At 38.0% G+C, this 27,191-nt stretch overlaps 1 protein-coding gene and 1 long non-coding RNA gene across 2 annotated transcripts in view; one reads left to right on the forward strand and one right to left on the reverse strand.

The window, feature by feature from the left end:
• LOC124440912 overlaps positions 1–21,025 on the forward strand; it is a 28,437-nt gene extending 7,412 nt beyond the window's left edge. The window contains exons 5-6 of the mRNA XM_046991336.1: positions 16,916–19,285; positions 20,126–21,025. Coding sequence (XP_046847292.1) covers positions 16,916–19,285; positions 20,126–20,518 — 2,763 coding nt within the window. The 3' untranslated portion in view covers positions 20,519–21,025. The remainder of the gene's footprint in view (positions 1–16,915; positions 19,286–20,125) is intronic.
• A 5,613-nt stretch (positions 21,026–26,638) lies between these two features.
• On the reverse strand, positions 26,639–27,045 carry LOC124442099. Its single transcript, XR_006947115.1, has 2 exons — positions 26,895–27,045; positions 26,639–26,790 (listed from the first exon to the last, which is right to left on the reverse strand). It is a non-coding gene; the product is annotated as an uncharacterized LOC124442099 (long non-coding RNA).
• Positions 27,046–27,191: the final 146 nt, after the last annotated feature.

Consider the following 27,191-nt stretch of genomic DNA (forward strand, 5'->3'; position numbering starts at 1 on the left):
GAGGTGTCACGAATCTGGGATGGTTGAAGCTGGACCAGGATCTCAGTCTTGCCCAGGCTGATGGTCAGCTCAAAGCGATCACATGCAGTTGCGAAGCGGTCTGTTATGCACTGGATGTCTTCATGGGAGTGGGCGGCTAGTGCACAGTCATCTGCGAAGAGAATTCACGCAGGAGTGCCTCGTAGACTTTGGTCTTGGCCTGAAGTCTTCTGAGGTTGAAGAGCATTCCATCAGTGCGGAACTGAATGTACACCCTTTGTCGAAGTCACGGAAGGCGTCGAGCAGCATCGCTGCGAGCAGGATGGAGAAGAGAGGGGGAAGAACACAACCTTGCTTCACACCGTTCTTCACAGGAAATGGGTCCGATGTCTCCCCACTTTCCTGGACTCTTGCCTGCATGCCATCGTGAACGGAGGCTACCAGAGAGACTAGCTTCTTTGGACACCCAAATTTTCCCAGGATCCTCCAAAGGCCTTCCCGATTAACGGTGTGGATGCCTTAGTTAGGTCTACGAAGACCATGTGGAGTTCCTTGTTTTGCTTGCGACACTTTTCCTGCAACTGGCTAATAGCGAAAACCATGTCAGTAGTTCCCTGCCTGCCCGGAAACCACACTGAGATTCAGGGACGATGGCCTCGGCAACATTTGTGATTAGCCTGTTGAGGACTACTCGGGCCAAAACCTTGCCTGCGATGCAGAGGAGGGATATGCCTCGATGGTTGTCACATGAGGTCTTATCGCCTTTCCTCTTATAGATGTGCACGACGGCAGCATCTTTGAAGTCCTGGGGGACCTTGGGAACTTTCCAAACCTCCTGGAACAGGGATGTCAGTTTGTCCAGGAGTGCCTGGCCTCCGTTCTTGTAGACGTCAGCTGGAATGCCATCAGCCCCAGGAGCCTTTCCAGACCTTGTCTACGTGAGGGCTTTTGCAACCTCGTCTCTTGTGAATAGGTCGGCAATTTCCTCTTTGATTGGCAGCTGGGGGAGGGACTCAATGGCTTCTTCGTTCATCCGTGACTCTCTATTCAGCAGTTTGTTGAAGTGTTCAGCCCAGCGTGAAAGTATGTCAGCTTTGTCTGTTAGCAGTGTCGTTCGGTCTGCAGATCTGATGGGGGTAGAGCCTGACGATTTTGGACTGTACACCGCGCGAAGCCCATGGTGGAGCTTTTTTGAGTCGTGAGCATCAGCTGCCACTTGGATTTCTTCGGCTTTCTTTTCCCACCAGGCGTTCTTCATTTCCCGCAGCTTGTGTTGCACATGCTGCCTCATTAGCTGGTAGTCTTGCTTCTTCTTCTCGCAAGCTTTGTCCCCTATAAGGTCGCTGTGAGCCTTATGGAGCCTGTCAATAAGCGTGTTGATCTCAGCATCATTCTTGTCAAACCAGTCTCGATGTTTTCGTTCAACGTATCCAAGGACACTCGCTGCAGAGTTGTAGACGGCTTCTTTGAAGGTGCTCCAGTCTTCCTTTATATCCTCGCCCGTGATGTTAATGTTTCCCAGGGCTACCTCTAGCTTCTCTTACAGCTCTTCTTTGTTGGGTGGAATGCGAGCTACATTCAACTTCCTCAGTGGCTTCTCTCTTGCTGATTTGTTCTTTCTGGCGAGCTGGATGTTCATCTTGCTCCGTAGCAGGCGGTGATCAGACCAACAGTCGGCACCTCGCATGCAGCGTGTGATGTGCACGTCTCTGTGGTGCCTCTGGCGGACGATTACGTAGTCCAGCATGTGCCACTGTTTGGAGCGAGGGTGCATCCATGTGTTCTTCAGCTTGTCAGCTTGTTGAAAGAGAGTGTTAGTGATGGTTAGCTCGTGCTGTGCGCACAGAGATAGTAGCATCAGGCCATTGGAGTTGCACTTGCCAGTTCCATGGCAACCCAGGATGTTTGGCCAGATGGTGTAGTCTACTCCAACTCGTGCGTTAAAGTCTCCAAAGATGATGAGTTTGTCTCTGCGGTCAACACTGGAGAGGAGCTGGTTGAGCTCTTCGTAGAAGGCTTCCTTCACTTCATCTGGGTTTGTCATTGTAGGGGCGTAGGCACTGACAGTTGTGGCGTTGCAGTCTTTCTGGAGTTTCAGCCGCAGGGTCATGAGGGATCGCTGATGCCCTGTGGCAAGCTTACTAGTCGCCTTGCGAGCTGGTTGCGTATGGCAAATCCACGCCTGAGTGTCTTGGGGCGTTTTCCGGTTTCCCAATGCAGTAGAAGGTGTAGCCACCACCGACCTCTTCCAGTTGAGTTTCATCTGCAAGTCTGGTCTCACTCAATGCGGCTATGTCCACCTGGTATTGTCCAAGCAACCTTGCTATAAGAGCAGTGCGTCGCTCTGGTCTGTCTCCTCTGTCCATCAGCGTTCTCACGTTCCATGCCCCAATGGTTAAGCGCTTTCTTGTTTTGTTATCCTTAGTTGTACGACCACTTAGTTGGATGCCCAGGCAGGTGCGGTTCCTGCCAGGTGCAAGTAGGGCAGGCTTTGTTTAGGGATCCTTTTATCTCCCCTTCCCCATGTTGGGAGAGCAGTGCTAACCCTAAAGAGAGCTGCTCTGTCACTGCGAGAGGATACAGGCGCCGTATCTGCCTTAGTTTTAAGGCGGACAACCATCAATTCGCAGCCGCCTGCGTGCAGAGTCACGGCTAAGAACTTCCAGCAGCATCCTCTGCCTGTTCCCGTCACCATTTCTCCATCGCCACAGGACTTGAGATAGCGGCGCAAAAAAGGGATGGTTGCATCACTTGATTCCGGCAAACCTGCTTGCCTGACCAGCACAGGTGAATGTTTTAGGTGAAGAGGGGATGTGCATGCCCGTCCATTTAATTTTCTAGTCAAAGTTATACATCAATTCCAATTCATGCTCCTTACTCGTTCACAGGCATCAACAAAGGAAAATGCCGTCTTAATTTGATCCTTCTAAAATACTCAATAATCATAAGCTCCTTTTTCCGCTTTAACGATAAGTTCCTAGTCTCAAATAACAATCATAATTTATTTACATAATTTCTGACACACTCCCCCCTTTGAGCCTTTAGGGTCAAACATAACTTTTTTCGCCAACATGCAACTACAGCTGCAGCCCTTCTTGGTCTCCTGTTACTTCCTGCCATGCTTTCCTTTTCTCTATCCTCTAACTTCTCATTACCTTGCTCTCCGTTATCATTTACCCTTACATCTATCTCAAGTGGATACAACTTTTGCAGAGGCCTACATATATACTGAGGCCTTCTTTTACTGACAACTCTGACTTCTGCCCCTCTGACTATATCATCCTTTCCTACGACTAATGTCTCAATTCTCGCTGTTTTCCAAAACCCTCTTTTTAAACTTTCGTCAAAAACAAGAACGACATCACCTCTTTTTCGACAAAAACTACCCTTCACTTTTCCGACCTTATGGTATTCTCTTAAATTTTTTAAGTACTCCTTCCTCCCCCTTGACCAAAAATGTGTCTTCAATTTCGCTAAATATCTAAACCTACGTTTTATCTCTCCTTCATCTTCATCCCTAATAGCGTTTTGAACTTCCTCGTCTGGAATAGATGCAAATCGTCTTCCAAACATAAGATGGGAAGGAGTCACTACATCCACATTAACTTCATCATCGTACACATATGTCAATGGTCTGGAGTTTAACGTACCTTCTACCTCAACTAATGTCGTCAACAGTTCTTCCCTATTCAATTTAGCATTACCCAATATCTTCCTCAGGCAACCTTTCACCAACGCTACCATTCTTTCAAAAAATCCACCCCACCAAGGTGTCCTTGCCAAATTAAATTTCCACACCAACCTATTAACTTCCAAAAATGATTTCACCTCCTTGCTATCATAAATCCCCTTCAATGCTTTCTCAGTCGCTTTAAACGTCTTGGCATTGTCCGAAACCATTAGCGATGGTGTTCCCCTTCTAGCGGTGAGCCTTCGCATGCAATTCAAAAAACAACGTGCACTTAAATTATCCACTAAGTCAAGATGAATTGCTTTTGTCACACAGCAAGAAAATAATGTAATGTACACCTTAACCATCTGCCCACTTTCTTTTGCAAACAATGGTCCCGCAAAATCCACACCTACCTTAGAAAAGGGAGGGGAATATAGTACTCGAAAGTCTGGCAGATCTGCTTGCACTGGTGTTTTGTAAGCCTGGCCTTGATGCCTTCTACAAATCATACAATTACCAACCACCCTTTTCACCATCTGTCTACCTCGAACCACCAAAAATTTGCTGCGTAGCTGAGCTAAGGTCGCTCTCACCCCACTATGGTGAACCTTCCTATGGCAATCTTTAATGATTAATTCTGGTAAGTGGTGAATCATCCCTTTTTCTCAACTCCACATGTTCATTTCTAAGTTGAGATATACAGTATACACTATATGCTTCAATATTCACGCTCTCTCCCCCCGTAACTGAAGTCAACTCTAATTGAAACACTTCTCGCAATTTAACTTCAGCCTTCTCTTGACCGAATGATTTCATTTCTACCCATTCCTTCCTAATAGACTGAATGCCTGCTCTCTGTATTATCTTTCCTTTCCCAAATGACTTGTGACTTCCTGAATCAAATAAGACTCTGACTCTAACACTTCCCTTATCTCCCTTAATGAAAGCCTGTGCTGTCTGTAATGCTACCCTACAATGAGATCCCAAAATAGAATGGTTGGTTTGAACATCGCCTGAAAGAATCCCATTGGCTTCACAAATTGACCTATGGTGTGCCTTCCCACATGCATTACATTTATTATTATTATTACAATTTTTACTGACATGTCCTTTCTTCAAGCAAATAAAACATCTTCCGTACTAACGAATCAGTTGTTTTCTCTCATTTACATTAATGACTTTCTTACATTCCTCCGGTCTGTGTTCCCCAAGACAATAAACGCAGTTTCGTGCTGCTTTATCGTTTGTTGACCCCTCGTTGCAACCTTCGTGTTTTGCGTGAAGCGCTGACGCCGACCCGATTTGTTTATAATGTCTCGATCTTTCTCGTTGTTTCTCCCCGTCATTTCCCTTGCTCCTTTTTCCGATCGGCTTGTGAGCTTTTCGAAGCTCTAACTCTTTAAGAATCGCATTCAACGCATCTTTCATTGACCACTCAGCGAAATCGTGGCCTCTAGTAATCGTCAATCGAAAGGCGTCCGGTAACTTCGCAATAACTTCTGGTACTACGATAGCTGAATACGCGGCTTCGTCCACTCCTAGGGCCTTTAACCCACGGTAGTTCGTCTCGCAGGTGTCGTATAACTGCCGTAGCTTGTCCATACCCAGTTCTTCTTCCACATTTTCTTCAATTATTTCGCTCAGGAGTTCGATAACCGTTTCATCAAATACTTTCAATGTTGCAATTTTATCATTTAACCCGTCTCGCAATTGTTTCAATTCATTTCTATCGATCTCCCCGTCTGTTCCTCTTATTTTGTCTTTCAATTTACTGGCGATTTTTCTCGCCGATCCCCTATGTCCTGAGCGCACTCGTTTCTTTTTCATTAACTCTTCCATTGTTCTTTTCAACTACCGAACTTGAATTTTCCAAATAAAAGCTCCGACTCGAAGGACCACGTGTAGCAAATTTCTCCTTTGCACGTTAGCACAAAGCAGTTATGCGGCCGCCGATTCTCTATGGAAGAGTATACTATCTAAAGCGAGCGCGCAGTCAAACACAATTCTCAAAATGTCATCAATTTAATTTTCTAGTCAAAGTTATACATCAATTCCAATTCATGCTCCTTACTCGTTCACAGGCATCAACAAAAGACAATGCCGTCTTAATTTGACCCTTCGGGGACAAGTAGCAAGGCTTCACGTGCCGTCCCTGATTTCGACTGATTGCTACAACACGCGCAACACTTCCAAACTTCCAGCCCGAGTTTGGATCGCCCCTTGGGGCGAAAAGATATGATGATGATGATTTGACCCTTCTAAAATACTCAAATAACAATCATAATTTATTTACATAATTCCGACAGTGCTATCTAATATCTATGTGTTTGGTTAGACCTTTTGTGGTACATAGGGATCTTTGCTAAGTTAATTGCGCCCTGATTGTCAACATTCAACAAAACACAATTGCCTTCCTTACAAATACGCAAATCAACACTCAACTGTTTCAAAAATTTTGCTTCCTGAATAGCTTCAGTCAATGATATATACTCAGCTTCTTCACAAGTTGATAAAGCAACTGTAGATTGCTTCTTACTCCTCCAAGAAACCAAACCACCGTTCTCACTCAACCAGAAACCGTAACCTGAAATACTACGCCTGTCATCCGCATCGCCAGCCCAATCAGAATGAGAAAAACCAATCAATTTTAAGCCACTTTCACATTTTCTAAACGTAAATGTCTTATCTATTGTATCCTTTAAGTATCTAAGAACATGCTTTGCCTCTTTTAGGTTTGCTTGTGCCGGTTTTGCCATCTTTTAAGACAGCTTTGTTACAATAAAACACAGATCAGGTCTAGTTCCTGTCACAACATATATGACTACCGACAATTTGTCTGTAAAGACTCGGATCTTCTAACTGAGGCGATTGATCATGCGACATTTTATTTGTATCGGAAGATGATGGAGGAGGTTTGGGTTTACACTCCGACCAGGGGCGGATCTAGGATTTTTCAAACATCAGTCATAAAACGTCGAAGGCGCTACGCACCTGGGGGTCTGAGGCATTCTCCTGAAATTTTGAATTTCAGAGCCTTGAAAATGCCATTTTCAGCGTTTTAGAGCAATACAAAATGTATTTGTGGGCATCGTTTTTGGGTAAAAACAAAACATTTTACTTACGTTTTTTTCAGTGAACAATACTTGAATGTTTTGCCAAATATTTAGGCTCATTATCATGCCAAATATATGGCTCATTAGCATGTCTAGGAACGTAAAATTTATTTTACAATAATGCTATTTAAAAACAGATATAGTCTTTAAAAATTTCTACCAAGTTGTCAGGCATAGACCCCCCTAGAGACCCCCATTCAAACCTCTATGTAATGAATTTAGTTAAGTTAGAAATTTGGTACTACAAGTGACAGTTCATAGATATAGAAAAGCTCAGACTTCAAACCATGTAAGTTTATTGTAACCCTTTACCCATCTCCACATCAGTGCCAGCAAATTCACCTTTTGAGAAAAAACTCAAAATTTTTTTCTGCCAAAGGTTAAGCAAAAATTATCAGAGTGAAAATTTGCAGTTAAGGACAGCTTAATGCCATAAATGTTTATTAGGCATTTCACTAGACTATTATCTCCTGTAAGTATATGCAAGGTGTGCTATATAGCAATCACTAGTAGCATTGTATTTGCAAATACAAACAGAATGTAACCAACATGTCTTTAATTATATAATTACATGAATGTTAAAATTGTTTCATGTGTCATGCTTACTGGTTATGATAAATATCTTTTCATATGATCAAAGCTTGTTTAAATGTAAATCAGAAATAATTTAGTTTAGAAATTATAATGATCATCAGAAAATTACCTAGTGATCATGAAAAATACTTTGCTGTTTTGCCAAATTTCAAGGTTTATCTGCATACATAGAAAGACATTTTTACTTTATAGAAAATGCTTTTCATACATCAATAGCCCTTTGGAATTTATGGCAAACAATCTGGTATGAGCCGTAGATTAACACACCTTTACATCTCTACATGAGGTGTTCAGTTAGAAAAGGGGACAATATGTGACATGGGACAACATTCCATGTATGTGAAATACTCAGGTTTAATACCATTCCAGTCAAATTGTCAAAATAAAAAGCTTCATGGATCAGAAGACTCAAAATCACAGGTTATAGTAAACAGCTTCTCATGTAATCAATGTTAGTTTTCTCAAATCTTAAACAATATGTAGTATAACTGTCCAATGATTGAATGATCAATGATCATAAACTGAAAAACCCCAAACATTTGTTTATGATAAATTAAATAATAGTATGGCGCCTTATGGCTACAGATTTTTTGTCCATTGAAATATATTTGCAGGAATGTAGGATTTCGCTGCCATATAACGGCCACGATTCCCCAAGCATTAAAGAAATCATAGCTAAAAGTCCTTTGGCAACAACAATTTTAGAAGCATCAATCTGCTTACCATACGCCATATTGACATAAATCGCATCACACACTCGCATAATTGACTTTGATATATTACATTCATGCATACACTTCACTTGTCCTTTACTTACGATTTTGGATGTAAATTTCTGCTGATAAAACTCAAAACAATGTTGGCTTTCTTTTGAACATCAATGACTGAAATGTCGCTCGCGAGATCGTCTTTGCCAAGCATTTAAAATTTATCCATAAATTTCCACCCTCTTGAAAAAATTCACATTTTGGACAGCAGCATTCATGTCAATATATGAATTTGTAAAAGATTTCCATAAATTCCATCTGATTGTAGTTTAGTTTCTATCATGCTTATAAAAATTACTATAAAACGATCAAACATTCAATTCAGACAGTGAGCTTGACTATGTTAGTTCAGTTGGCTATCAGTCGAAATCATTGAGTTCTATAAGACCTGGAGGGGAAACGTCAACCAAATTACTATAAATTATTAGCGCGCGGCCGCGTGGTCAAAAACATGGCGGATTTTGGTTGTCAAAGTCAGCGGAAAGACGCGGGCTCATAAAATAAAATTTTTTTCGCCCACCCGGATTTGACAACCACAATTGCGATTATATAAAATATCAATGCCAAGCACAAAACTTTAGAAATTTTATCTTTAAAACATGCTGCAAACTTGTTTGGTATACGGATGCTGAAGTAATGTCAGAAAGGAAACATTTCATGACTACGGTAAGCAACGTAAAATTGTTTACTATTTAAAGTGTTCAGTGTTTTGTTTTAAGTCAATACTTGAAGTGTGATGGTATATATTTTGTGAATGTTTTACTCCTAAGTTATAATTTAAGTTATGTTTATCCAGTCTTATTTTTCTTTACTTAATCGCTTGCTAGACGAGGCAAAGCAACCAATTCTTATCGAGATATGCATATCTTAAAACTCCTTGTTTCAACTGAGTTTACCTTCAAGAAATGGAGGATTTTCATGATATTTTCTGAAAATATGAAGCAAATATTAAGATCAGAGCTGTATTGAAATCAAATGCAGTGCAGGATTAATTAATGAGCTCTTTGGTACATGTCGTACGATAAAAATACATTAAACAGCTAGCCTGGATAATTTGATAGATTATGGACAATTTTGATGATGGTGTGTAAAGGTTTGTTTTATGCTAAAAGTTTATAAATTCCATCTGGTGTTTCTGTAAATGAATTGTTTGTTATAGTAAACAGGTTAGTACATCAAAATCAAGATAAAAACTACTTTGTTCAATAATGGGCCAAATTGCATACCTTAAAATATTTGCTCAAGAAAGGTTATGATGACATGCATGAAACATTAAATATAGTACTGCATCATCTGACAAAATCCATACATTTTTCAATTCCAGGTGATTAAAATTCACATAAGATGCATCGGTTGCAATGAAGTTGAATGTGGAGCGAGCAAAATTGATGCCAAAGAACTTTTATGTCTTGAAGAATTACGATATCATTTAAAAGAATAAGAGTAGCAATCTAGTAAAAGACATCTGTCTTCAACATGAGACTTTTCAAATTATGTATAATTTCTTTGTACAAAATACTATTTTAGATAAACTTGATTTTAAGTCATTCACTGATATTTTTATCAAAAGACGAAACAAAATTGAAGGCATAATGTAAAATTCAAAAGTTTGTCAAGTTGTTTGAACCTAGAAAAATTAGTACAGGTAACTGCAATTTGTAAGGACACAAGAGAAAAGTAGTGCAAGAAGGTTAGCATTTTGAAAATTAATAAGTTCTTCTTGACATACATTACACAAGGCCATAATATTATATAACTGTACAATAACAATTATACAACATGCTAAATATCTTCACCTACATTATAATTATTTAAACAGATTTGCCTTCATGCAGCAATAAGAAAAGTGTTATGTCAGAGAAACCAATGCACTTTAATTTATGAAATTGTATTTTCAATGGAAATTAATGTAGTTCTGTTCAGTAGTAGATCCATGGTTGTCAATGACAATCCAGTTTCTAATATCTTGGCTCAAACAGAACCAGCAACATGATTATAGAATTTCTGAATTTCAATCTTTTGCTCTCCTAGTTCAAGATATTTTCTTCATAAGTTCTCAGTAGATTTATAAGAATATCATAATACCTTATAAGACACAGAATCAATCCTACAAAACTCAAAAAATTACATACCTACTTATAATATATTTCCAGTCGACTTAAGTCGTAGGGTAAGCTAACTTTTTCTAACTCCTTTTGGACGTTTAACTAAGATTTACCCATCTATTCAGGAAGACAGTTGCACCAAACTGTAAACAAACAGTCAAAACACATTAATGCTAAGGATTATGCATTAAGCAACAACACATTGACAGTGTATTTGCGTTTGATATTTAAACTAATATAGCTAAAGCATTACTTGACAAAATATACGTTATTTGCCTCATTTTAAATGTATTCTATTTTCACAAGGCTGAAGCATTATTTCCAATATTTTATCCTTACGTTATCATGGTTGTTTCGCTGGTTGTCATTAATATAAGCGGAATAGAGATCCGGATTCGGGAGGAGCGATGTTAAAAATTTTTCTCAAAGTGGAAGTTTGACAACCAAAATCCGCCATTACCGCCATGTTTTGAGCCACGGGGTCCAGGCCCCTTTTCCCCTCAGGTCTTAAGGCTTTCAATGGTTAAAATCCGTCAAACCAATCACAATAAAGCAAAAATTCAGAGAACCAATGGTAAGATAGCAATTGGACTCATATACGTCCGGCCACCCTTATTATCAGTCGAGACCATTCCAGAGTGTCCACTGATCTGGCTATTGACCAATAAAATAAGCGTTTTTGACGTTCATAGACTCCTTTATCCGTCGAACCAGTCAGTGGCGAAGCTGGTTGAGATAACAAGGTCATGCTCATACGCTAGTGCACAGCCCACGAGGCGCCACCATGGTTGGCGCCGAGCGTCAAAAATTTCGAAAATTAAATGCCTTAAACTCCCGGAAAACGCTTTTTGGTTTTATTTACGAAGCTATAACATGGAACGTCGCCTCGTACAACCGTTTTAGATTTATTTTTTTCAAATATCCTTCAGTCTTGGACTGTTTCCTTATCATGGCAACTCATTAGCATCTTAAGGAAACACACAACACATCCACTCTCAAGTATAAAGTGTGATTCCGACATAGAACAGCACCCTCATTAGAGCCTTTTAATGAGCAGTCTGGTTTTAAGGCGCCAGATTCTCGCTCTCACACCTCTGAGTTGAAATTTGGTTAGAAATGGGAGACCATCTGGGACATTTTTTAAAATGAAAATAGCATAAAATTCTCATCTTATCCCGGTCTTTTTTCACTGCTTCTCGCCGAGCTCTCGAAAACAAAACATCAACTCTCCCTCGAATCAAATAACCTCCACTGTTTGTATGCCTCCATGTGAGATTTTGTTTTCTCGTGTTTTATCTGTCACCACTAAAACTATGCATGTTATGATAGCCTGTTGAAGCCCATGGAGACTTTCTAGGGGAAGAATGAAACAAAAGACATGGCCAGCAAAACAATCTATTCTTCCTCACACTACCACACAGCCAGTCCTTGTTCGAATACCAACTTTCTTGAAAGCTCCTATCATTCGTCTTTAGTGTAAGCTTCGGTATCGGCCTTGACATGCGAGCTATTTGTTTCTGCTCACTAATATTTCGTGAGGAAAACGATCTCTCTACCAGCTCTGCTACTATATCCTGACCATCAAAGGGGGAAAAGGAAATCGTCGATTGATTTTGCTCAACTCCTTCCATGACCGAAATAAACAATCGAAGTAATTATATGATCGTATCATAGCGTATCGTCAAAACAATCAAACTCCTGCGATGAGTTCATGGCATGACTTCCGCATGACTTTTGGCGGAAGTATGCAAGAACCCTAATTTGGCCAATCAAAGAAGCGTATTTTCGAAAGTCATGCTCTCAAGTGGAAAGCAGGAGTTTCAAACGTCATCAATAAGCAACGTATCCAGCGCTCAGGTGGCTAAGGTTTTCCTAATTGCGGGCTTTTTGCGTAACACAACGCGTAGTCCAAAAACTCAAGCGCATTTCTTCCATGCACTTTATTGTAAAAGCCTGCAAACCAAAAGCTACGTCTTACAGACAAATCAAAGAATTAATTATCGAAAAAAATCAAAATTGCGGAAAAAGTAAGTCATGCTCAGCATGACAAGCATGACCTCTAGCTACGCCACTGGAACCAGTCAAGCCACCCCGCTTATCAGTCGGTTATTCCAGGTCAATTAAAATTCAACTGATCTGGTTACCAAGGAGATATTCATTAGATTAGTCATTAGTTTTCAATAATAAATAATGCGGGATTTTTATCACGAAGTAAATGCGATAAGAAAATAAGAATAATTAATGAATTTTTAATTAATATGAATAGGTAATTTTTGAATTTCAAACATCAGTCGCGCGACGGATTTGACATACTCTAGATCCGCCCCTGACTCCGACATGCCAAATTGTGTTAGTAACTTAATAATATATTGCCTTTGACTCATTGTTATTTAAGTTTCTGAGCATTTGAATTTAGTCCCTAAGAACCAGGACATTATTCCTAAATCCATCTTAAAACGGTTGCCTTAGATTTTCTTGACACTCTGCATTAATGTATCATTGTTAGCAACAATGATAAAATCATATACCCATACTATTAGAATAGTAATATCTTTTCCTTCAAATCGCGTGTAAACGCATGGGTCGACTAATGATTGTTTGAAAGTTTTCCCGTTTAAATGTTCATGGAATACGTTATTCCAATTCCTACCACTTTGTTTTAATCCATACAAAGAATTTTTCAACCTGTACACTATTTTTTCATCATTTTTATCTACTTCCTCATATCCTTCAGGTTGATGCATATAAATTTCGCAGTCTATTGGGGCGTTAAGATAAGCTGTTTTTACATCCATCTGATGCAATAACATGTTGTTTTGAACAGCGTGTTGAAACAATACACAGATACAACTCATGCGTGCAGTTGGCGAAAAGGTTTTGCTGTAGTCAATACCGGGAGTCTAGGAGTATCGTTTTGCTACATAACGGGCTTTATGGGTCTCTTCCTCATGTTTCCTACATTTACGGTGTATACCCATCCCCCCCCCCACTATGTCTTTATTTGTTGAGGGTGGAACAAGTTTAAACGTATCATTGTCAATTAACGCTTTTATTTCATTATTCATGGCTTTTTGCCATTTTACTTTTTCAGTGGAGCTTATTGCTTGGGAATAGGCCGTTGTGATGTTGGATACTCTATAGCAATAATCTACGGTATATGAAACAGTATCCTCCCCTGAAACTTCTTCTGTCATATACTCGTCAAAATATTTACTCTTACTTCTTATCCTAGTGGGGTATCTTAATTCTCTAGATGTCTCTGGAGCACTAATGTCTTTGTTTGTTGTTTTGGGGTTTCTTTCATGCAATTTAGCTATCTGAGGTTCAAGTTCTTAATCATCTAGTTCTGGCAGTTCCCTGCTACCCTCCCTGAAGAACTTAACGCATCTTACACGCTGAACCTTGTTAATGTCAGGGTAGTATATGCTGGACTATCTGTTAATTCAATAACATGTGCTTTACTATCAAATTTACTATCAAAATCTATAAATTTTCGACTTATCGTTAATAATGTGACTTGTAGCTCCTGTGTCCACCAGTAGAGTTAAATTGCCTTGATCCTTATCCTTCACGTCTGCTTCAGCGTTTTCTTCTTCATCCTTTGACACGAGTAAAAAGGTGTGTTGCCGTTCAGTGTCACAGCGCTGCTCGTCTTTAGCTGCCTTGGACATTTCTTTCGTCTTTTGGCAATCTTTCGTGTCGTGGGTCTTGGTCTTGCATATAGAGCACTATTTGTTCCCCTTCACTCGGCATTGTGAGCTTTTGTGTCCCTTTCTTCCACATTTAAGCAATTTCAGTCAAATTTTAGTTTGTCATAACGTTGTCACCTACCTCACCTTTTGGTGACAATGGTTTGATATTTTCTTAATGACTTCGTAACGAGTTTTGAAATTACGTAAATCTCATTTATCTTTCCCTTTGAACTGTTACGGTAGCAAAGACGTCGTACGTACTTGGCAGACCCTTTAAAACTTTATTATCTCCTCGGCTTCTCTTAAGGCTGTTGCCGATCGTTCCGCTTGCAATATATAATCTGTGACAGTTTCGTCGTCACTTTCTGCAGCGAAGTGAGTTCCGTGTAAAGAGTGATGATGGGAGGTTTTCCTCTGCCTTGATAGTGATGTCTGAGGATTTCTAAAGCTCTTCGTCCATTGTCTTTCGCCTCCCAAATTAGAAGAGACAAACTTCTGTCGTCCAGACATTGGTTCAACTCTGCAAAAGCGTCAGCCAGTTTTAAAGTTGCTGGTTCTTCTCTCTCACTTGCTGATTCGATAAATACGTCGTACAATTTTTGAATACGCACATATAGCCCAAGAATTTTTTTTCCAAACTCGTATTTGCTTTCGCTTCCATCGAAATGCAAACCTCTCCTGGGTCTATAACCTGTTGAGTTCGAGTTACTCGCCATATCTCTTTTCGTAATATATTCTATACCTTCAGTAACAATCACGAGTGAAATTAATGATCGAACTGATTTTTATTATTTTACAGAGCAGTATTTATAGTCTTTATCACAAATAACAAATATTATTATTGGTCGGAATAGTTCCTCTATTTATACTATATATGGTACATAAGGAAATTTAACTAACGTCAATAACTGTTCCTTGGCTGTTAGCCGTGTGGGAACGGATACATTGGTAAACCAAACTACGCACATACTATTTCCTTAACATTTTTCTGTCGTTTATGACTCAACAAAATGTAAGACAAATTTTTTGAGTTTTTTTCTCATTTTCTAGATTTTCCAAAACATTTCAAGTGTACAATAAGTGCACAATAAGTAAATTATACATTTTATGGCATTTACATGAAATTTGCATGTCGACTACATACAGAATACTATACAATGGTAATATCAGAATTTACCATAATATTTTAGAGTGTGTAATTAATTTGTTTTTTAAATGTTCGCCTGGACACTGTCACAATTCTGCATTCTACACAACTAGAATGAATTTTTGGTTTTTCTTCTTTAAAACATGACTTACAAGACATGTCCTATATTTAACATAATTTTTTATTGAAAAGGAAGAATACTTGAAAAATTTCTCATGGTTGTCTTTACAATTAATTCTAGAAGACAATCAGATCATCTATAAGAAATAGGACATTTTTTAAATGCAAAGGCTAAATTACAGAACACTCTGCTTCATATATATTTTCATTGTACAGCTGTCTAAGTAGTCATTGTATTCAAGTAGACTGCCTGTACAAACTTTGTGTGTCAGTTAGACAAATTGTTAAACACCTTCCTAAGTAATTATATAACTCAGTACCTCCTTTTTCACTGCAACATGCGGTGGCGTCGATAAAGGGGGGCCTGGGAAGGTGGCACGTGCCCTCTAAAAATTGGCTGTGCCCCCCAAGTGCTCCTCATTTGAATTTTAGATAAGAGCCTTCATATGCATCATTCGAAGTTGAAAAAGAAGCACATGGCATTAATGTAGTACTTACAGAATTCACACAACTTTACTGTAAAGGGAAGCATTTCATTAGATGCGCAGACTAGTTTGCGTTGCATTTACTCTCTCTGGGTTGTTAGCCAAGTGGTGAAGATTTTAATGCCTTAAAAAAGAAAAAAAAAACAATAATTCTAGAATAATTCAAGTCTCTAGTGGGCAAGGAAGAACAAGTACTATTGTGATGCTTATCATGAACCACATTACACCATATCATAGAACTTGTATGAGATCGTGGACAAGTATACTCGTAGACTCAAACTTGTAGACACAAAAATACAAATATAGCAATGACTAAGAGTAAGGCTCATGAAAATACTGCAATTCTGGGAGTATTATAATATGAAAACATTTCATTAAAATCAATAATCAATCTACGTAACGTTATAACACGAAAAATGTACAAATCTTCCAAGGTTAAACTGGGAATAAAGTAAATGGTTTGAACCCGGGAGTATCGTTACATGTTTGTAAATGATGATCGTCCAGGTTAATATAGTCCTTAGAAGGACTGTTTTTGTTGTTGTTGACTGACGTTTTGACAACCTTAGCGGTAGTCATCTTCACAGTCAAATGAGGAGTAAACGTCAGGTTAGCCGTATTTGTTATCTGGTTCTTACGTCATTGTATTGTTTGTACAGGAAATGTGTACACACATTCACAATGACAGTACACAATTCCTGTTCACACAATACAATGACGTAAGAACCAGATAACAAATATGGCTAACCTGACGTTTACTCCTCATTTGACTCTGAAGATGACTACCGCTAAGGTTGTCGAAACGTCAGTCAACAACAACAAAAACAGTCCTTCTCAGGACTTTACCAACCTGGACGACCATCATTTACAAACATGTTGTTAAACTGGGAAGTTATAAAATTGAAACTATTCATGTTGTGATAAATATTTCAAAAATATTCCAGTGCAGAAGAAATTTTTAGCGCCATTTCGCTAGTGACTGACCTAGAACAATTTTTGTGCCTTTCCACTCCCAAAATCCTGGCGACGCCACTACCAAAATGTAGCCAAATGCCTAAATGCAGGAAAACTAAACTGTCCAATTGCGTTGTTTTCAGCTGCCATCCTCGATATTCATTTACACGTACAAGTAAAACTGTGACATTACGTAGCTAAGTTTGATTTTCCACAATTTTAGTTGTCTGTAAACTCTAATTGAAGAACCAATTTATTTTGATATTAATAACTTTATGACCCTTAGATGCAGTCAAGAGAAGAAATTAATAACTTCTACTTGCAGAAAATACTTACAAATGTCGTTAAAAAGAAACTTGTTGATCTTTTTATCAAAGAATGGAACACTCATTGCAGAAAGGACCACGGAGAATGGGAAAATACAAACGTCAGTGGTCAGAAGTTGTTCAATATTGAAAAAACAAAAGAGAAGCCTAAACCTCATGACAAATACATTCTGTCAAAATTTCAAGATGGTGACACCAGTAAGTGGGATTGTACAACACTGTTTGCAGCAATATTGTTTTCCAACTCAATTGGAACAAAACTTGACCCCAAATCTAAGGCTGCTGTGGATAAACTTCGTGTTATCAGAAACAACTTCATCCATGAAAATAAAGGAAAGGCTGATATCGAATTTCACACAATGGTTCGTAATATTAAAAAGTCGTTTCATAAACTAGGATTTTCTGACACTGAAATTAATGAAGTAAAATGTGAACGAAACAGATTTAGTTCTTTTCAAGTACTTCCTTGCAAATCAAATCACGATGTGGTTAAACGTACAGAGTTACTTAATCAAATCACAGCAGATCTCAACAACTTGCGCAGTACTAACAAAAATGAGCTAACATATTACTATATTTCTGGTAATCCTGGCAGTGGTAAATCTGAATTAGCTAGACAAATCTGCGAAGAAATGTATAACTCGTTTGACTGGGAAAATAAAACAACATTTGTGATGACACTCGAAGGAAAAGATATCGACTCTCTTTTAAAAACTTACGCTGAACTTTGTCAACGAGTAAGCAATGATAAAACTTTCATTGAAAATACTCTGAAAGAAGCAAAAAGCAGCGAAGAAAAAATTAAAGATTTTCAATTATTGCTGACACAACAACTGAAATCTTGGCAAACATGGTGGATTGTTGTAGATAACGTGGTTGAACTTCATAAAATTTATCCATTATTACCTCAAGTTGGTGATCATAGCTGGAAAAATGGTCAAATTATAGTAACTGTTCAAAATACAGATGCTATACCACCAGATGGAAATCTAAATAAACACATTTCAGTTAGTCATGGTATGAATGATGAAGAATGTCGACAAATTCTATCTGTCTTTTCTGATATTCATAATGAAGATGAACATATTTTAAAAGATTTATCAGAAAAATTCAATCGTCAACCGTTGTTCCTGGCAAATGCTGCTTCCTACGTAGGTGATGTAAAAAGTGCAAATCCGACATTCACGTGGGAGGAATATTTGTATAAGTTGAATGAAGGAAAGCGTCAGAAAATGGATGGCAATTTTCAAAAAATAAACTCAACTTACTTAGGAATGAAAACTGTTATGTTAGCAGTACAAAAAAATGCTGAAGAATCCATCTTGTTGGAACATGTTTTTAAACTTTTCTCTATAATATCTTTCGATCCCTTACCACAAGATGTTATAATACAATTTATTACAAGCATTGATCCACAAAAATCTGCAGAAGATGTCTGTCTTCAATTAAAGCATTGTTCTTTATTCCTTCAATCGGAAAACAACGACATCGGCCTCCACAGCGTTGTACACGAAGCCGTCGTAAATTATTCATCGCAGACATTCGGCTGTAAACAAAACGAAAACAATTCTGAAAAAACTGCAGCTGATCTTGCCTGTCAAGTTGCTTGGGCACTAAATCATTTTGAAGACAGAGAAGATGAAATCAAAATAATTCCACATCTTATTAAATTCATAACAAATTCATCATTTCAACATTTCCTAAATAAGTTGATCGATGTAAAAACATCAAAACGAAAACTTGATGAAAGAAATTGGAAATTTGCCAAATATTTTGTAGATGTTTTGAAAAGATTTTGCAACTATAAATTTGCAACTAAGGTACTTTATGAAATAGCAGAAATTCAAACTAAAGTGTTAGGTGTTGATCATATTGATGTTTCATATTCGTACAACGAGCTGGGTGGTTTGCTTTGGAAGAATGGAGAATATGAAAAAGCGAAAGATTTTCTCGAGCGAGCAATGAGAATTCAAACAAAAACATTTGGACCTGACCATGTTAATATTGCGACAACGTACAACAATCTGGGTTTGGTTTATGATCATATAGGAGAGCACGAAAAAGCAAAAGATTTTTATGAACGAGCGATGAAAATTGAAACGAAAACATTTGGACCTGACCATGTTGGTACTGCGAAAGCGTACCACAATCTGGGTTTGCTTTACTATAATAAAGGAGAGTACAGAAAAGCAAAAGATTTTTATGAACGAGCGATAGAAATGATAACAAAAGCATTTGGACCTGACCATTTTGATATTGCGATGACGTACAACAATCTGGGTGCGGTTTACAGTAAAATGGGAGAGTACGAAAAAGCAAAAGATTTTCATGAACGAGCGATGAAAATTCAAACAAAAGCATTTGGACCTGACCATGTTAATATTGTGGAAACGTACAACAATCTGGGTTCAGTTTACGGCTATATGGGAGAGTACGAAAAAGCAAAAGATTTTTATGAACGAGCGATAGAAATTCAAACAAAAGCATTTGGACCTGACCATGTTAATATTGCGATACCGTTCACCAACCTGGGTTCGGTTTACAATAAAATGGAAGACTACGAAAAAGGAAAAGATTTTTATGAACGAGCGATAGTAATTCAAACAAAAGCATTTGGACCTGACCATGTTAATATTTCGCCAACGTACAACAATCTAGGTTCGGTTTACAGTAAAATGGGAGAGTACGAAAAAGCAAAAGATTTTTATGAACGAGCGATGAAAATTCAAACAAAAGCATTTGGACCTGACCATGTTAATATTGCGTCAACGTACAACAATCTAGGTTCCGTTTACAGTAAAATGGGAGAGTACGAAAAAGCAAAAGATTTTTATGAACGAGCGATGAAAATTCAAACAAAAGCATTTGGACCTGACCATGTTGATAATGCGAAAATGTACAACAATCTGGGTTCGGTTTACTATAATATGGGAGAGTACGAAAAAGCAAAAGATTTTTATGAACGAGCGATAGAAATTGAAACGAAAACATTTGGATCTGGCCATGTTAATATTGCGACAAGGTACAACAATCTGGGTTTGGTTTACGAAAATATGGGAGAGTACGAAAAAGCAAAAGATTTTTATGAACGAGCGATGGAAATTCAAACGAAAACATTTGGACCTGACCATGTTAATATTGCGACAACGTACAACAATCTGGGTTCGGTTTACGATAATATGGGAGAGTACGAAAAAGCAAAAGATTTTTATGAACGAGCGATGGAAATTCAAACGAAAACATTTGGACCTGACCATGTTAATATTGCGACAACGTACGTCAATCTGGGTTCGGTTTACGAAAATATGGGAGAGTACGAAAAAGCAAAAGATTTTTATGAACTAGCGATAGAAATTCAAACGAAAGCATTTGGACCTGACCATGTTCATATTGCAAAAATGTACAACAATCTGGGTTCGGTTTACGATAATATGGGAGAGTGCGAAAAAGCAAAGGATTTTTATAAACGAGCGATGGAAATTCAAGCAAAAGCATTTGGACTTCTATTTGGACATTTTTCAGAAACGTACAAGAAGATAGAAGAGGATGAAATGAATTTGTAGCTCATTTCCAATGAAGAATAAAATCAATTTCTCTTTTTATTTTAGGTATGTCTTCTTTATACTAAAGCTGATTAGAAACAGTTGCATTGTAGATTTCTTTTAAAGGTTCAAATAACAACAGTCGCATATTTATAAAAGATATAAATATATTATTGACAATATTCAAACATTTGTATTTTAACGTTTTCAACAGTCATTTATTCACTGGAACAGTTTTTATTAAGAAACTTGTATGGAACTGTCAAAGTATATTTATGAGTTTAGTTTGCAATATCTAGCTATTCAGAAGTTGTGAAGTTCCTTAAAATGAATGTTGTTGGGTTATTTTCTTGTATAATAAGAGTAAATACTGATCTTACAGCAACCATGATCCTGTAACATCCCTTTTTGAAATGCTGAAAAGCCCACAAGATTTGCTTTGCTATATAAGTATGAATACAGTCTTTTCTATATTTATTTCTATTCATTCATACAATTTACAAAATATAATAATTCTATTGATGAGAATTGTAGTTGTTTGAAATGGACATGCAGTTATTGTTATTTGATTCAATCATACTTGATTTGGGGACTAACATCTTAATTGTCGTGACAATGTTTGTTTTTTTTTACTTTGGAGAAAATATTTATTTAATGATTGATTCAATAAAACTTTATTATAGTTCAAAGTATAAAGGCAATGTAAAGTAAAAGTTATAAATAACCTGAAGAAGAAAAAGCAGGATATCATTGCCATTGCATTGACAGAAGTGAAAATGACACATTTAAGTGTCCAACTACCAGATTTTAGACTACCAGATTTACTAATATATAAAAAATCCCAGCAGTGGCGCAGGATACTTTTTAATTGGGGCACAAATTCATATATGCATGTCTTAATCCGTAGAAAACAATGGATTTCAAAGAACTTAATGTGGCACAACATCTTGAAGAGCTCTGGCATTGTGTGTAACAGTTTGTATTTCATTTTGCAAGGAACTTCTTATTTTTTTTCCAAAAAATTATTTGAACATTAAAGAACTTCTGTACAAACTATAAAAGTTTATATTAGGAATATATTTCTAGGGCAACACCCTCCTTTAAAGTATGTATCCATGTTCAGGAGTGAATGACATGACCAGACATTTTTGGCTAATGTCTTTACAACTGATAAGAACAGTAAATGAGTCATTTCTACTGGTGTCTTTACTACTGATATGGACAGTAATGAGTCATTTTCATTGCTATGACATTCATGTCTTGCTTTTGCTATAGTTTATACTTTACATTGCTTTGAAACTGATTCTCCCAGCTACATAAATGATTTCGTAGTCTTGATGTGAGTATGGACCGCCACAATAATAGCATTTTCCCGTCGATTCAGATTGGATGGTAGCCAACATGTCGTTATTTTTGTCCTTTGACTCGATATCCCGTGCTTGATAAGTGCTTTGCTCATCTCTACGGCCGTCCAGCAAAATATCCCTGAGTTTATACTCGGGATCTCTTATGCTTTCTTTCGTATCCACGAAGAAGACTCCGCCATGATTATCTGTTGTTCCACCTCAAAGTCAACATCATCAAAAGCACATGTTTGAGCTAATTTCCTCAATCGTGTATGAAATTGGTCTAACGTTTCTGATTGTTCTTGTTTGGCTTCGCGAAATTTGTACACTTCATATCGCCGATTTTTTTGAGGCTCAAAATATTCAGTTAATTTGGTTTTAGCAAGTTCATATTCGCTGTCGTCGCCTGTATCGTTGAGCTGTCGAAATATTTCACGAATGTGTGAACCATCTTGACAGAGAAGTAATGCTCGTTGTTGCTTTTTATCTTTAATTTCACTCGAGATAATAAACATTTTAAAATCGGCAAACCATGTGCTCCATCGAGTTGTCAAGCTTACACCAAGTATTTATTTAACAAAAACCTTTTTTAAACATCTTTATTATCCAGCGTACGTACGTTGGACGGCTATTACCCACGTATATATAACATTAATTTTCATCATATACTTCATCGTATAACTATCAAAAAGTTACATATGACTGTTCAACAAGTATTTATTTAACAAAAACCTTTTTTAAACATCTTTATTATCCAGCGTACGTACGTTGGACGGCTATTACCCATGTATATATAACATTAATTTTCATCATATACTTCATCGTATAACTATCAAAAAGTTACATATGACTGTTCAACAAGTATTTATTTAACAAAAACCTTTTTTAAACATCTTTATTATCCAGCGTACGTACGTTGGGTGGCTATAGACCCATTGCATGAGTAGTATACAGAGCGTCGTTTCTGGCTCACCTCAACTTGAGAAAGCGTCGTTTCTGGCCCACCATAACTTGAAAAAGCATCGTTTCTGGCGCACCTCACACCTTGGGACCTATTATACGTAAATCTAAGTGCCCCAACCCTAGTTCGCGTACGTATGCTAGCATAATTACAGTTACAATATTCTAAAAGAAGAAAGAAGAAGTCGCCCCAAACAACTCTTTAAAACAACACGAACAGGAACTGGAGTGCACTATTATAATAGCGCATCAGAGCTTATCGACCGCCTTCACCTTTCCTACAAGTCTGTAGAGGCTGGTAATGACTCTCGTGAATTGAAAAACGATATTGAAGCGATTTTAACAAAACTGCTAGAAGAAAGTGAGATATCGAAAAGTTATTACCGAAAAATTAGAAATAAATACGTGCGTTAAAATTTCTGCTCATATATTATACAAAGCTATTGCTTAGTGTTATCAATACAACTATAATGTCTGGAGCATTATTAGAAGACAAAATAAGCATTGCGGCGAACGGTAGACAAGAGAATAACTTTCAAATTGTCTTTAATCCAGCCATATCTTTAGATATTAACAAAAAATATCAATTGGCTCTTACTGAAGCTAGTTTGTGGAATTCGTTGGAAAAATGTCACTACAAAAAACAACCAAATTGAGTTTGAGATTAGAAATGGAAACTATGTTGATACTAATGGTGCACAGAGAGGAGAGCTTAAACAGACTCCTATTCAACGGGAAAAAATCACTTATTAATTCAAGTATAGTAAACGGGAATTCTAGTGATGTCATTAAATCATTTACTCCAAACCGAGGACCAGGACGTTGGTTGAAAATAAGTCCCAGTCCACCGACCTATTTACCAGTAATAGAAACTAGCCTTATTACTCGAGTGCAAATGAACATCACTGATCAGTCAGGAAATGAGATTGATTTAAATGGTGAGCAAGTAAGTTAAACTTTAAACATCCGTCCGAAAATATGATTATACACGCTCATAAGCGGATTCCTATTCAAAGCTGTTGTTATGACAACAGCTTATTTTCTGTATATAATATACTTAATGATGATAATTCAAGCAAGTACACGTGGTATAGTTCGTCGGAAATTCGTCAGGGGTCATTGATAGGAAACCTCGTGGACCTTGCTGGGAAAGCAAAGGGTGCGCTATTTATTACGGGGAAGTCCGCAGCTGCAGCCTTAGGATCTCGCGTAGGTAAGTTTGCTCCAAAAATCAAGAATGTGGCCGTGGCGGCTGGTAAAAAATTCGTGACATGACTACAGCAGCCAAAGAGGCCGTTATATCGACTGAAAAAGAGCAGTTCTCGCTTGAAAACGTAAGCAGTCTTGTTGCCGATCTTGCTCGCGTGGATGTTAAAGGAGTGGCTAGAAAAGCTAAATCACGTGCATCTGCAGTGGCTCGTGCTGGGGCTGAAGCTGGTATTATTAGTGCAAAAACGCGCGCAAAAAGTGCTCGCAGCGCCTTAACGAAAGAAGCTAGATCTAAACTTAATGAGCAGGTTGGGACTTCTGAAGCTAGAAAAGCTCTAGTATCGCGCGCTGAAAGCCTTGCTAAGCAACAGCTTACTTCTCGAGACTTAGATATTCTAAGCAACTTAGTTTCTGGTAATGGTATGATGTACGCTTAAAAATGTCTGCTGAGTTGATTATTTATGATATAATAGCAGACAAAATTTTTTTGATATATGTATACTGTACGAAGTACAAAACTATAGCAATGAGTACGAACATCATATCTCCTGCACTTCGACTCTTTGACGAGCCTGTTGTCGATTGCTCTATTGAGCGTCTTCAGTAAGCGAAAATTGCTCCCCGCGATCAAGATTACGACAAGAAACATGTTAATATAAATACCGAAGAGAATGACATGCTTCTGTGGTTTCACAGAGTCGTCCTTGAGGTTAGGAGTCGTGTAGTAACAAACGCTGGCGCTGACTATAATGACAACGACAACGTCGCTTTAACAAATGGTGTCTGGAGCCTGTTTCAAACGGTTCAGCTCCAAGTTAACAAAAAGACTGTTGAAGAGTTAAATCAGTTTGCTTCAATTGCCAACACTATCATGCAGCTTGTGACTGTATCGGACGATTCGTCCAGGAGCACTGCTACAAGCGCTTTCTGGTACCGCGACACTGGGACTGGTTCACCTAATCCTAATAAGTTTGTGAACAGAACCAACGCTCAGCTGCTTCCAGCTGCTGGTGTGCCTAATGCTACTGGTGTGATTGGCGCCCTCTTTCGGCAACACTTTAACTTAGATCTTAATGCAACATAAAACCCTAACTTCAACATTGGGTTTGCTGCTTGCCGCCAGCTTTGCGCCGGTGCTAAAGCCGTCACCATGATGTTTCCTCTCGCCGACATCTTAGGCTTCGTCAAAGACATTGACTCGCTTTCTTAGGTGTAAAGTTTACTTTGAACCTTACTCGCGACACTGCTGAAAACACGTTTCATAGAGCAAATGGGGTTGGTGCTGGAAAATTTAAGATAAATCATCTTTCGCTTTGGGTTCCTTACATCAGGCCTTCAATCGAAGTGCAGACTATGATAGAAAGCAAGTTGGTCTCTGGATACACACGCGTGCTGTATTTCGAGCAAAATCGTATAATCAAAAACGATTTGGCCCTAATCAGACCATTGCATCGTGGCTTGTAACAACAAACAGTAGTGAAGAGCTACCAACTCACATCTTTGTGGCTTTCCAAGACGCTGGACGCTTTAACAATCAAGAACAAACTATACATCTCTTTGACTATGCTAATTTAAGTCGAATTTATGTTGAGATCAATAACACTCAAAAGTATCCTGAAAAAGAGCTTGATGTTAATTACACAGCTGTTAACAGCAATTACAGCAGAGCCTACATGATGTTTCAAGTCGCTGCAATGAAGTACAGCAATCCAGATACAGGCTCTCAAGTACGCTTAGGCGCCTCTGCAAGCCTGTTTCCTATTTACCATTTTGATGTAAGTCATCATGCCGATGTTTTGAGAAAAAAAGAGGCAAACATTAGAATTCGTTGGACCTTGAACCAAGCTTTTCGTAGCACGATTAATGCTGGTGGCAGCAATGAGTATAACATGTTCTGCTTGGTGCTTAGCGAACGATTTATTCGACTTAATGGGATAAACGGTAAAATGGACATAATCGTTTAGACTGTTTGTCTGATGTGATATGTTATTATTTAAAATAATTAATGATATTAAAGAAACAAAAAATTTTTAGACTGTTTATATACGCAAATTGTTTTGCATGTGCACAAAAATGTCGGACATTAATAACGCAATATTTGTTGAAGCTCTCAGACCCGCCATGGAGCGAGTAATCACTCAGGAATTTAAAGGCGCTGGTATTTATCTTCCTGGGTCAAGAAGTATAGAAGGCGGTAGCTTTATTGGAAATCTTATTGGAAAACTCATACCTACGGTCACTAAACTCATACCAAAAGTGTTACCGTCTCTAGGCCTAGCAGCTATATCAGGTGCTATCACCGGCAGCACGCAAAAAGCAGTTGCTGGTAGTGGTGTAGTTAGGAAAGGTGGTGCAGCTGCTAAAGGTGGTGGACGTAATAACTACACAGTTCACGGCGTTACACTTTCAACGGCTCAGAAAAATAACCTGGCAAAGGCAGTCAGAGACGGAACCGGAGTGACTATACGACTTACCAAAAAAGCACTTGACGGCCCTGACATGCTTATGCTTACTAAGACGCAAATTAAGCGCATAATGGGTGCAAAACCCACAGGATCTGGGTTGGATCTAAAATTGTCTAAGAGTCAGATTACAGCCATGGTTTCATTTTATAAAGTACTAGCAATTTTTCTCGCAATAGTCACCATCTTCTGTAATAAAAATAATCACTATGTGTACTTTACCTTGACAAAATACTAATGTCACTTAAGTTAGGTTCCTTCTCTTTGAGCAAATAATAATGTTCACTATCCTTAGCAACAATTTCTTTTGCAGAATCTAAAGAGAAACAAACAAACATCAATTTATTATCTTACTAGAGAGGTTACTAAAATTGACCTCTTTGTTTTAGAATTAAAATCAATCTATTCAAAAAATCCTACCAATTTTAGGCTTTTTGCAATGGGTTGATTTCTTAGATAACAACTTCTGGTTTGATGTCGTTCAGCAAGGCTAAGTGCAACATTAGTGAAGTTTCCAAGGTATGAAGCCAATCTTTTAAAGTAACTGTGCTTTGCTTCATATCGCATGCACCAGCTCGAATCATTGGTCCAAATCTGAAAAATCAAGGACTCATGTTAGCTAGAGGGAAACCAATGATGTAATTTTACATGCATTTTGAGTTACATACCATATTTTTATTTATAAACTAAGATACAAACCAGCAAAATCATACCTGT

The sequence above is a fragment of the Xenia sp. Carnegie-2017 genome, unplaced genomic scaffold (genome assembly GCF_021976095.1).
Source record: "Xenia sp. Carnegie-2017 unplaced genomic scaffold, XeniaSp_v1 HiC_scaffold_20, whole genome shotgun sequence".
NCBI lineage: Eukaryota > Metazoa > Cnidaria > Anthozoa > Malacalcyonacea > Xeniidae > Xenia > Xenia sp. Carnegie-2017.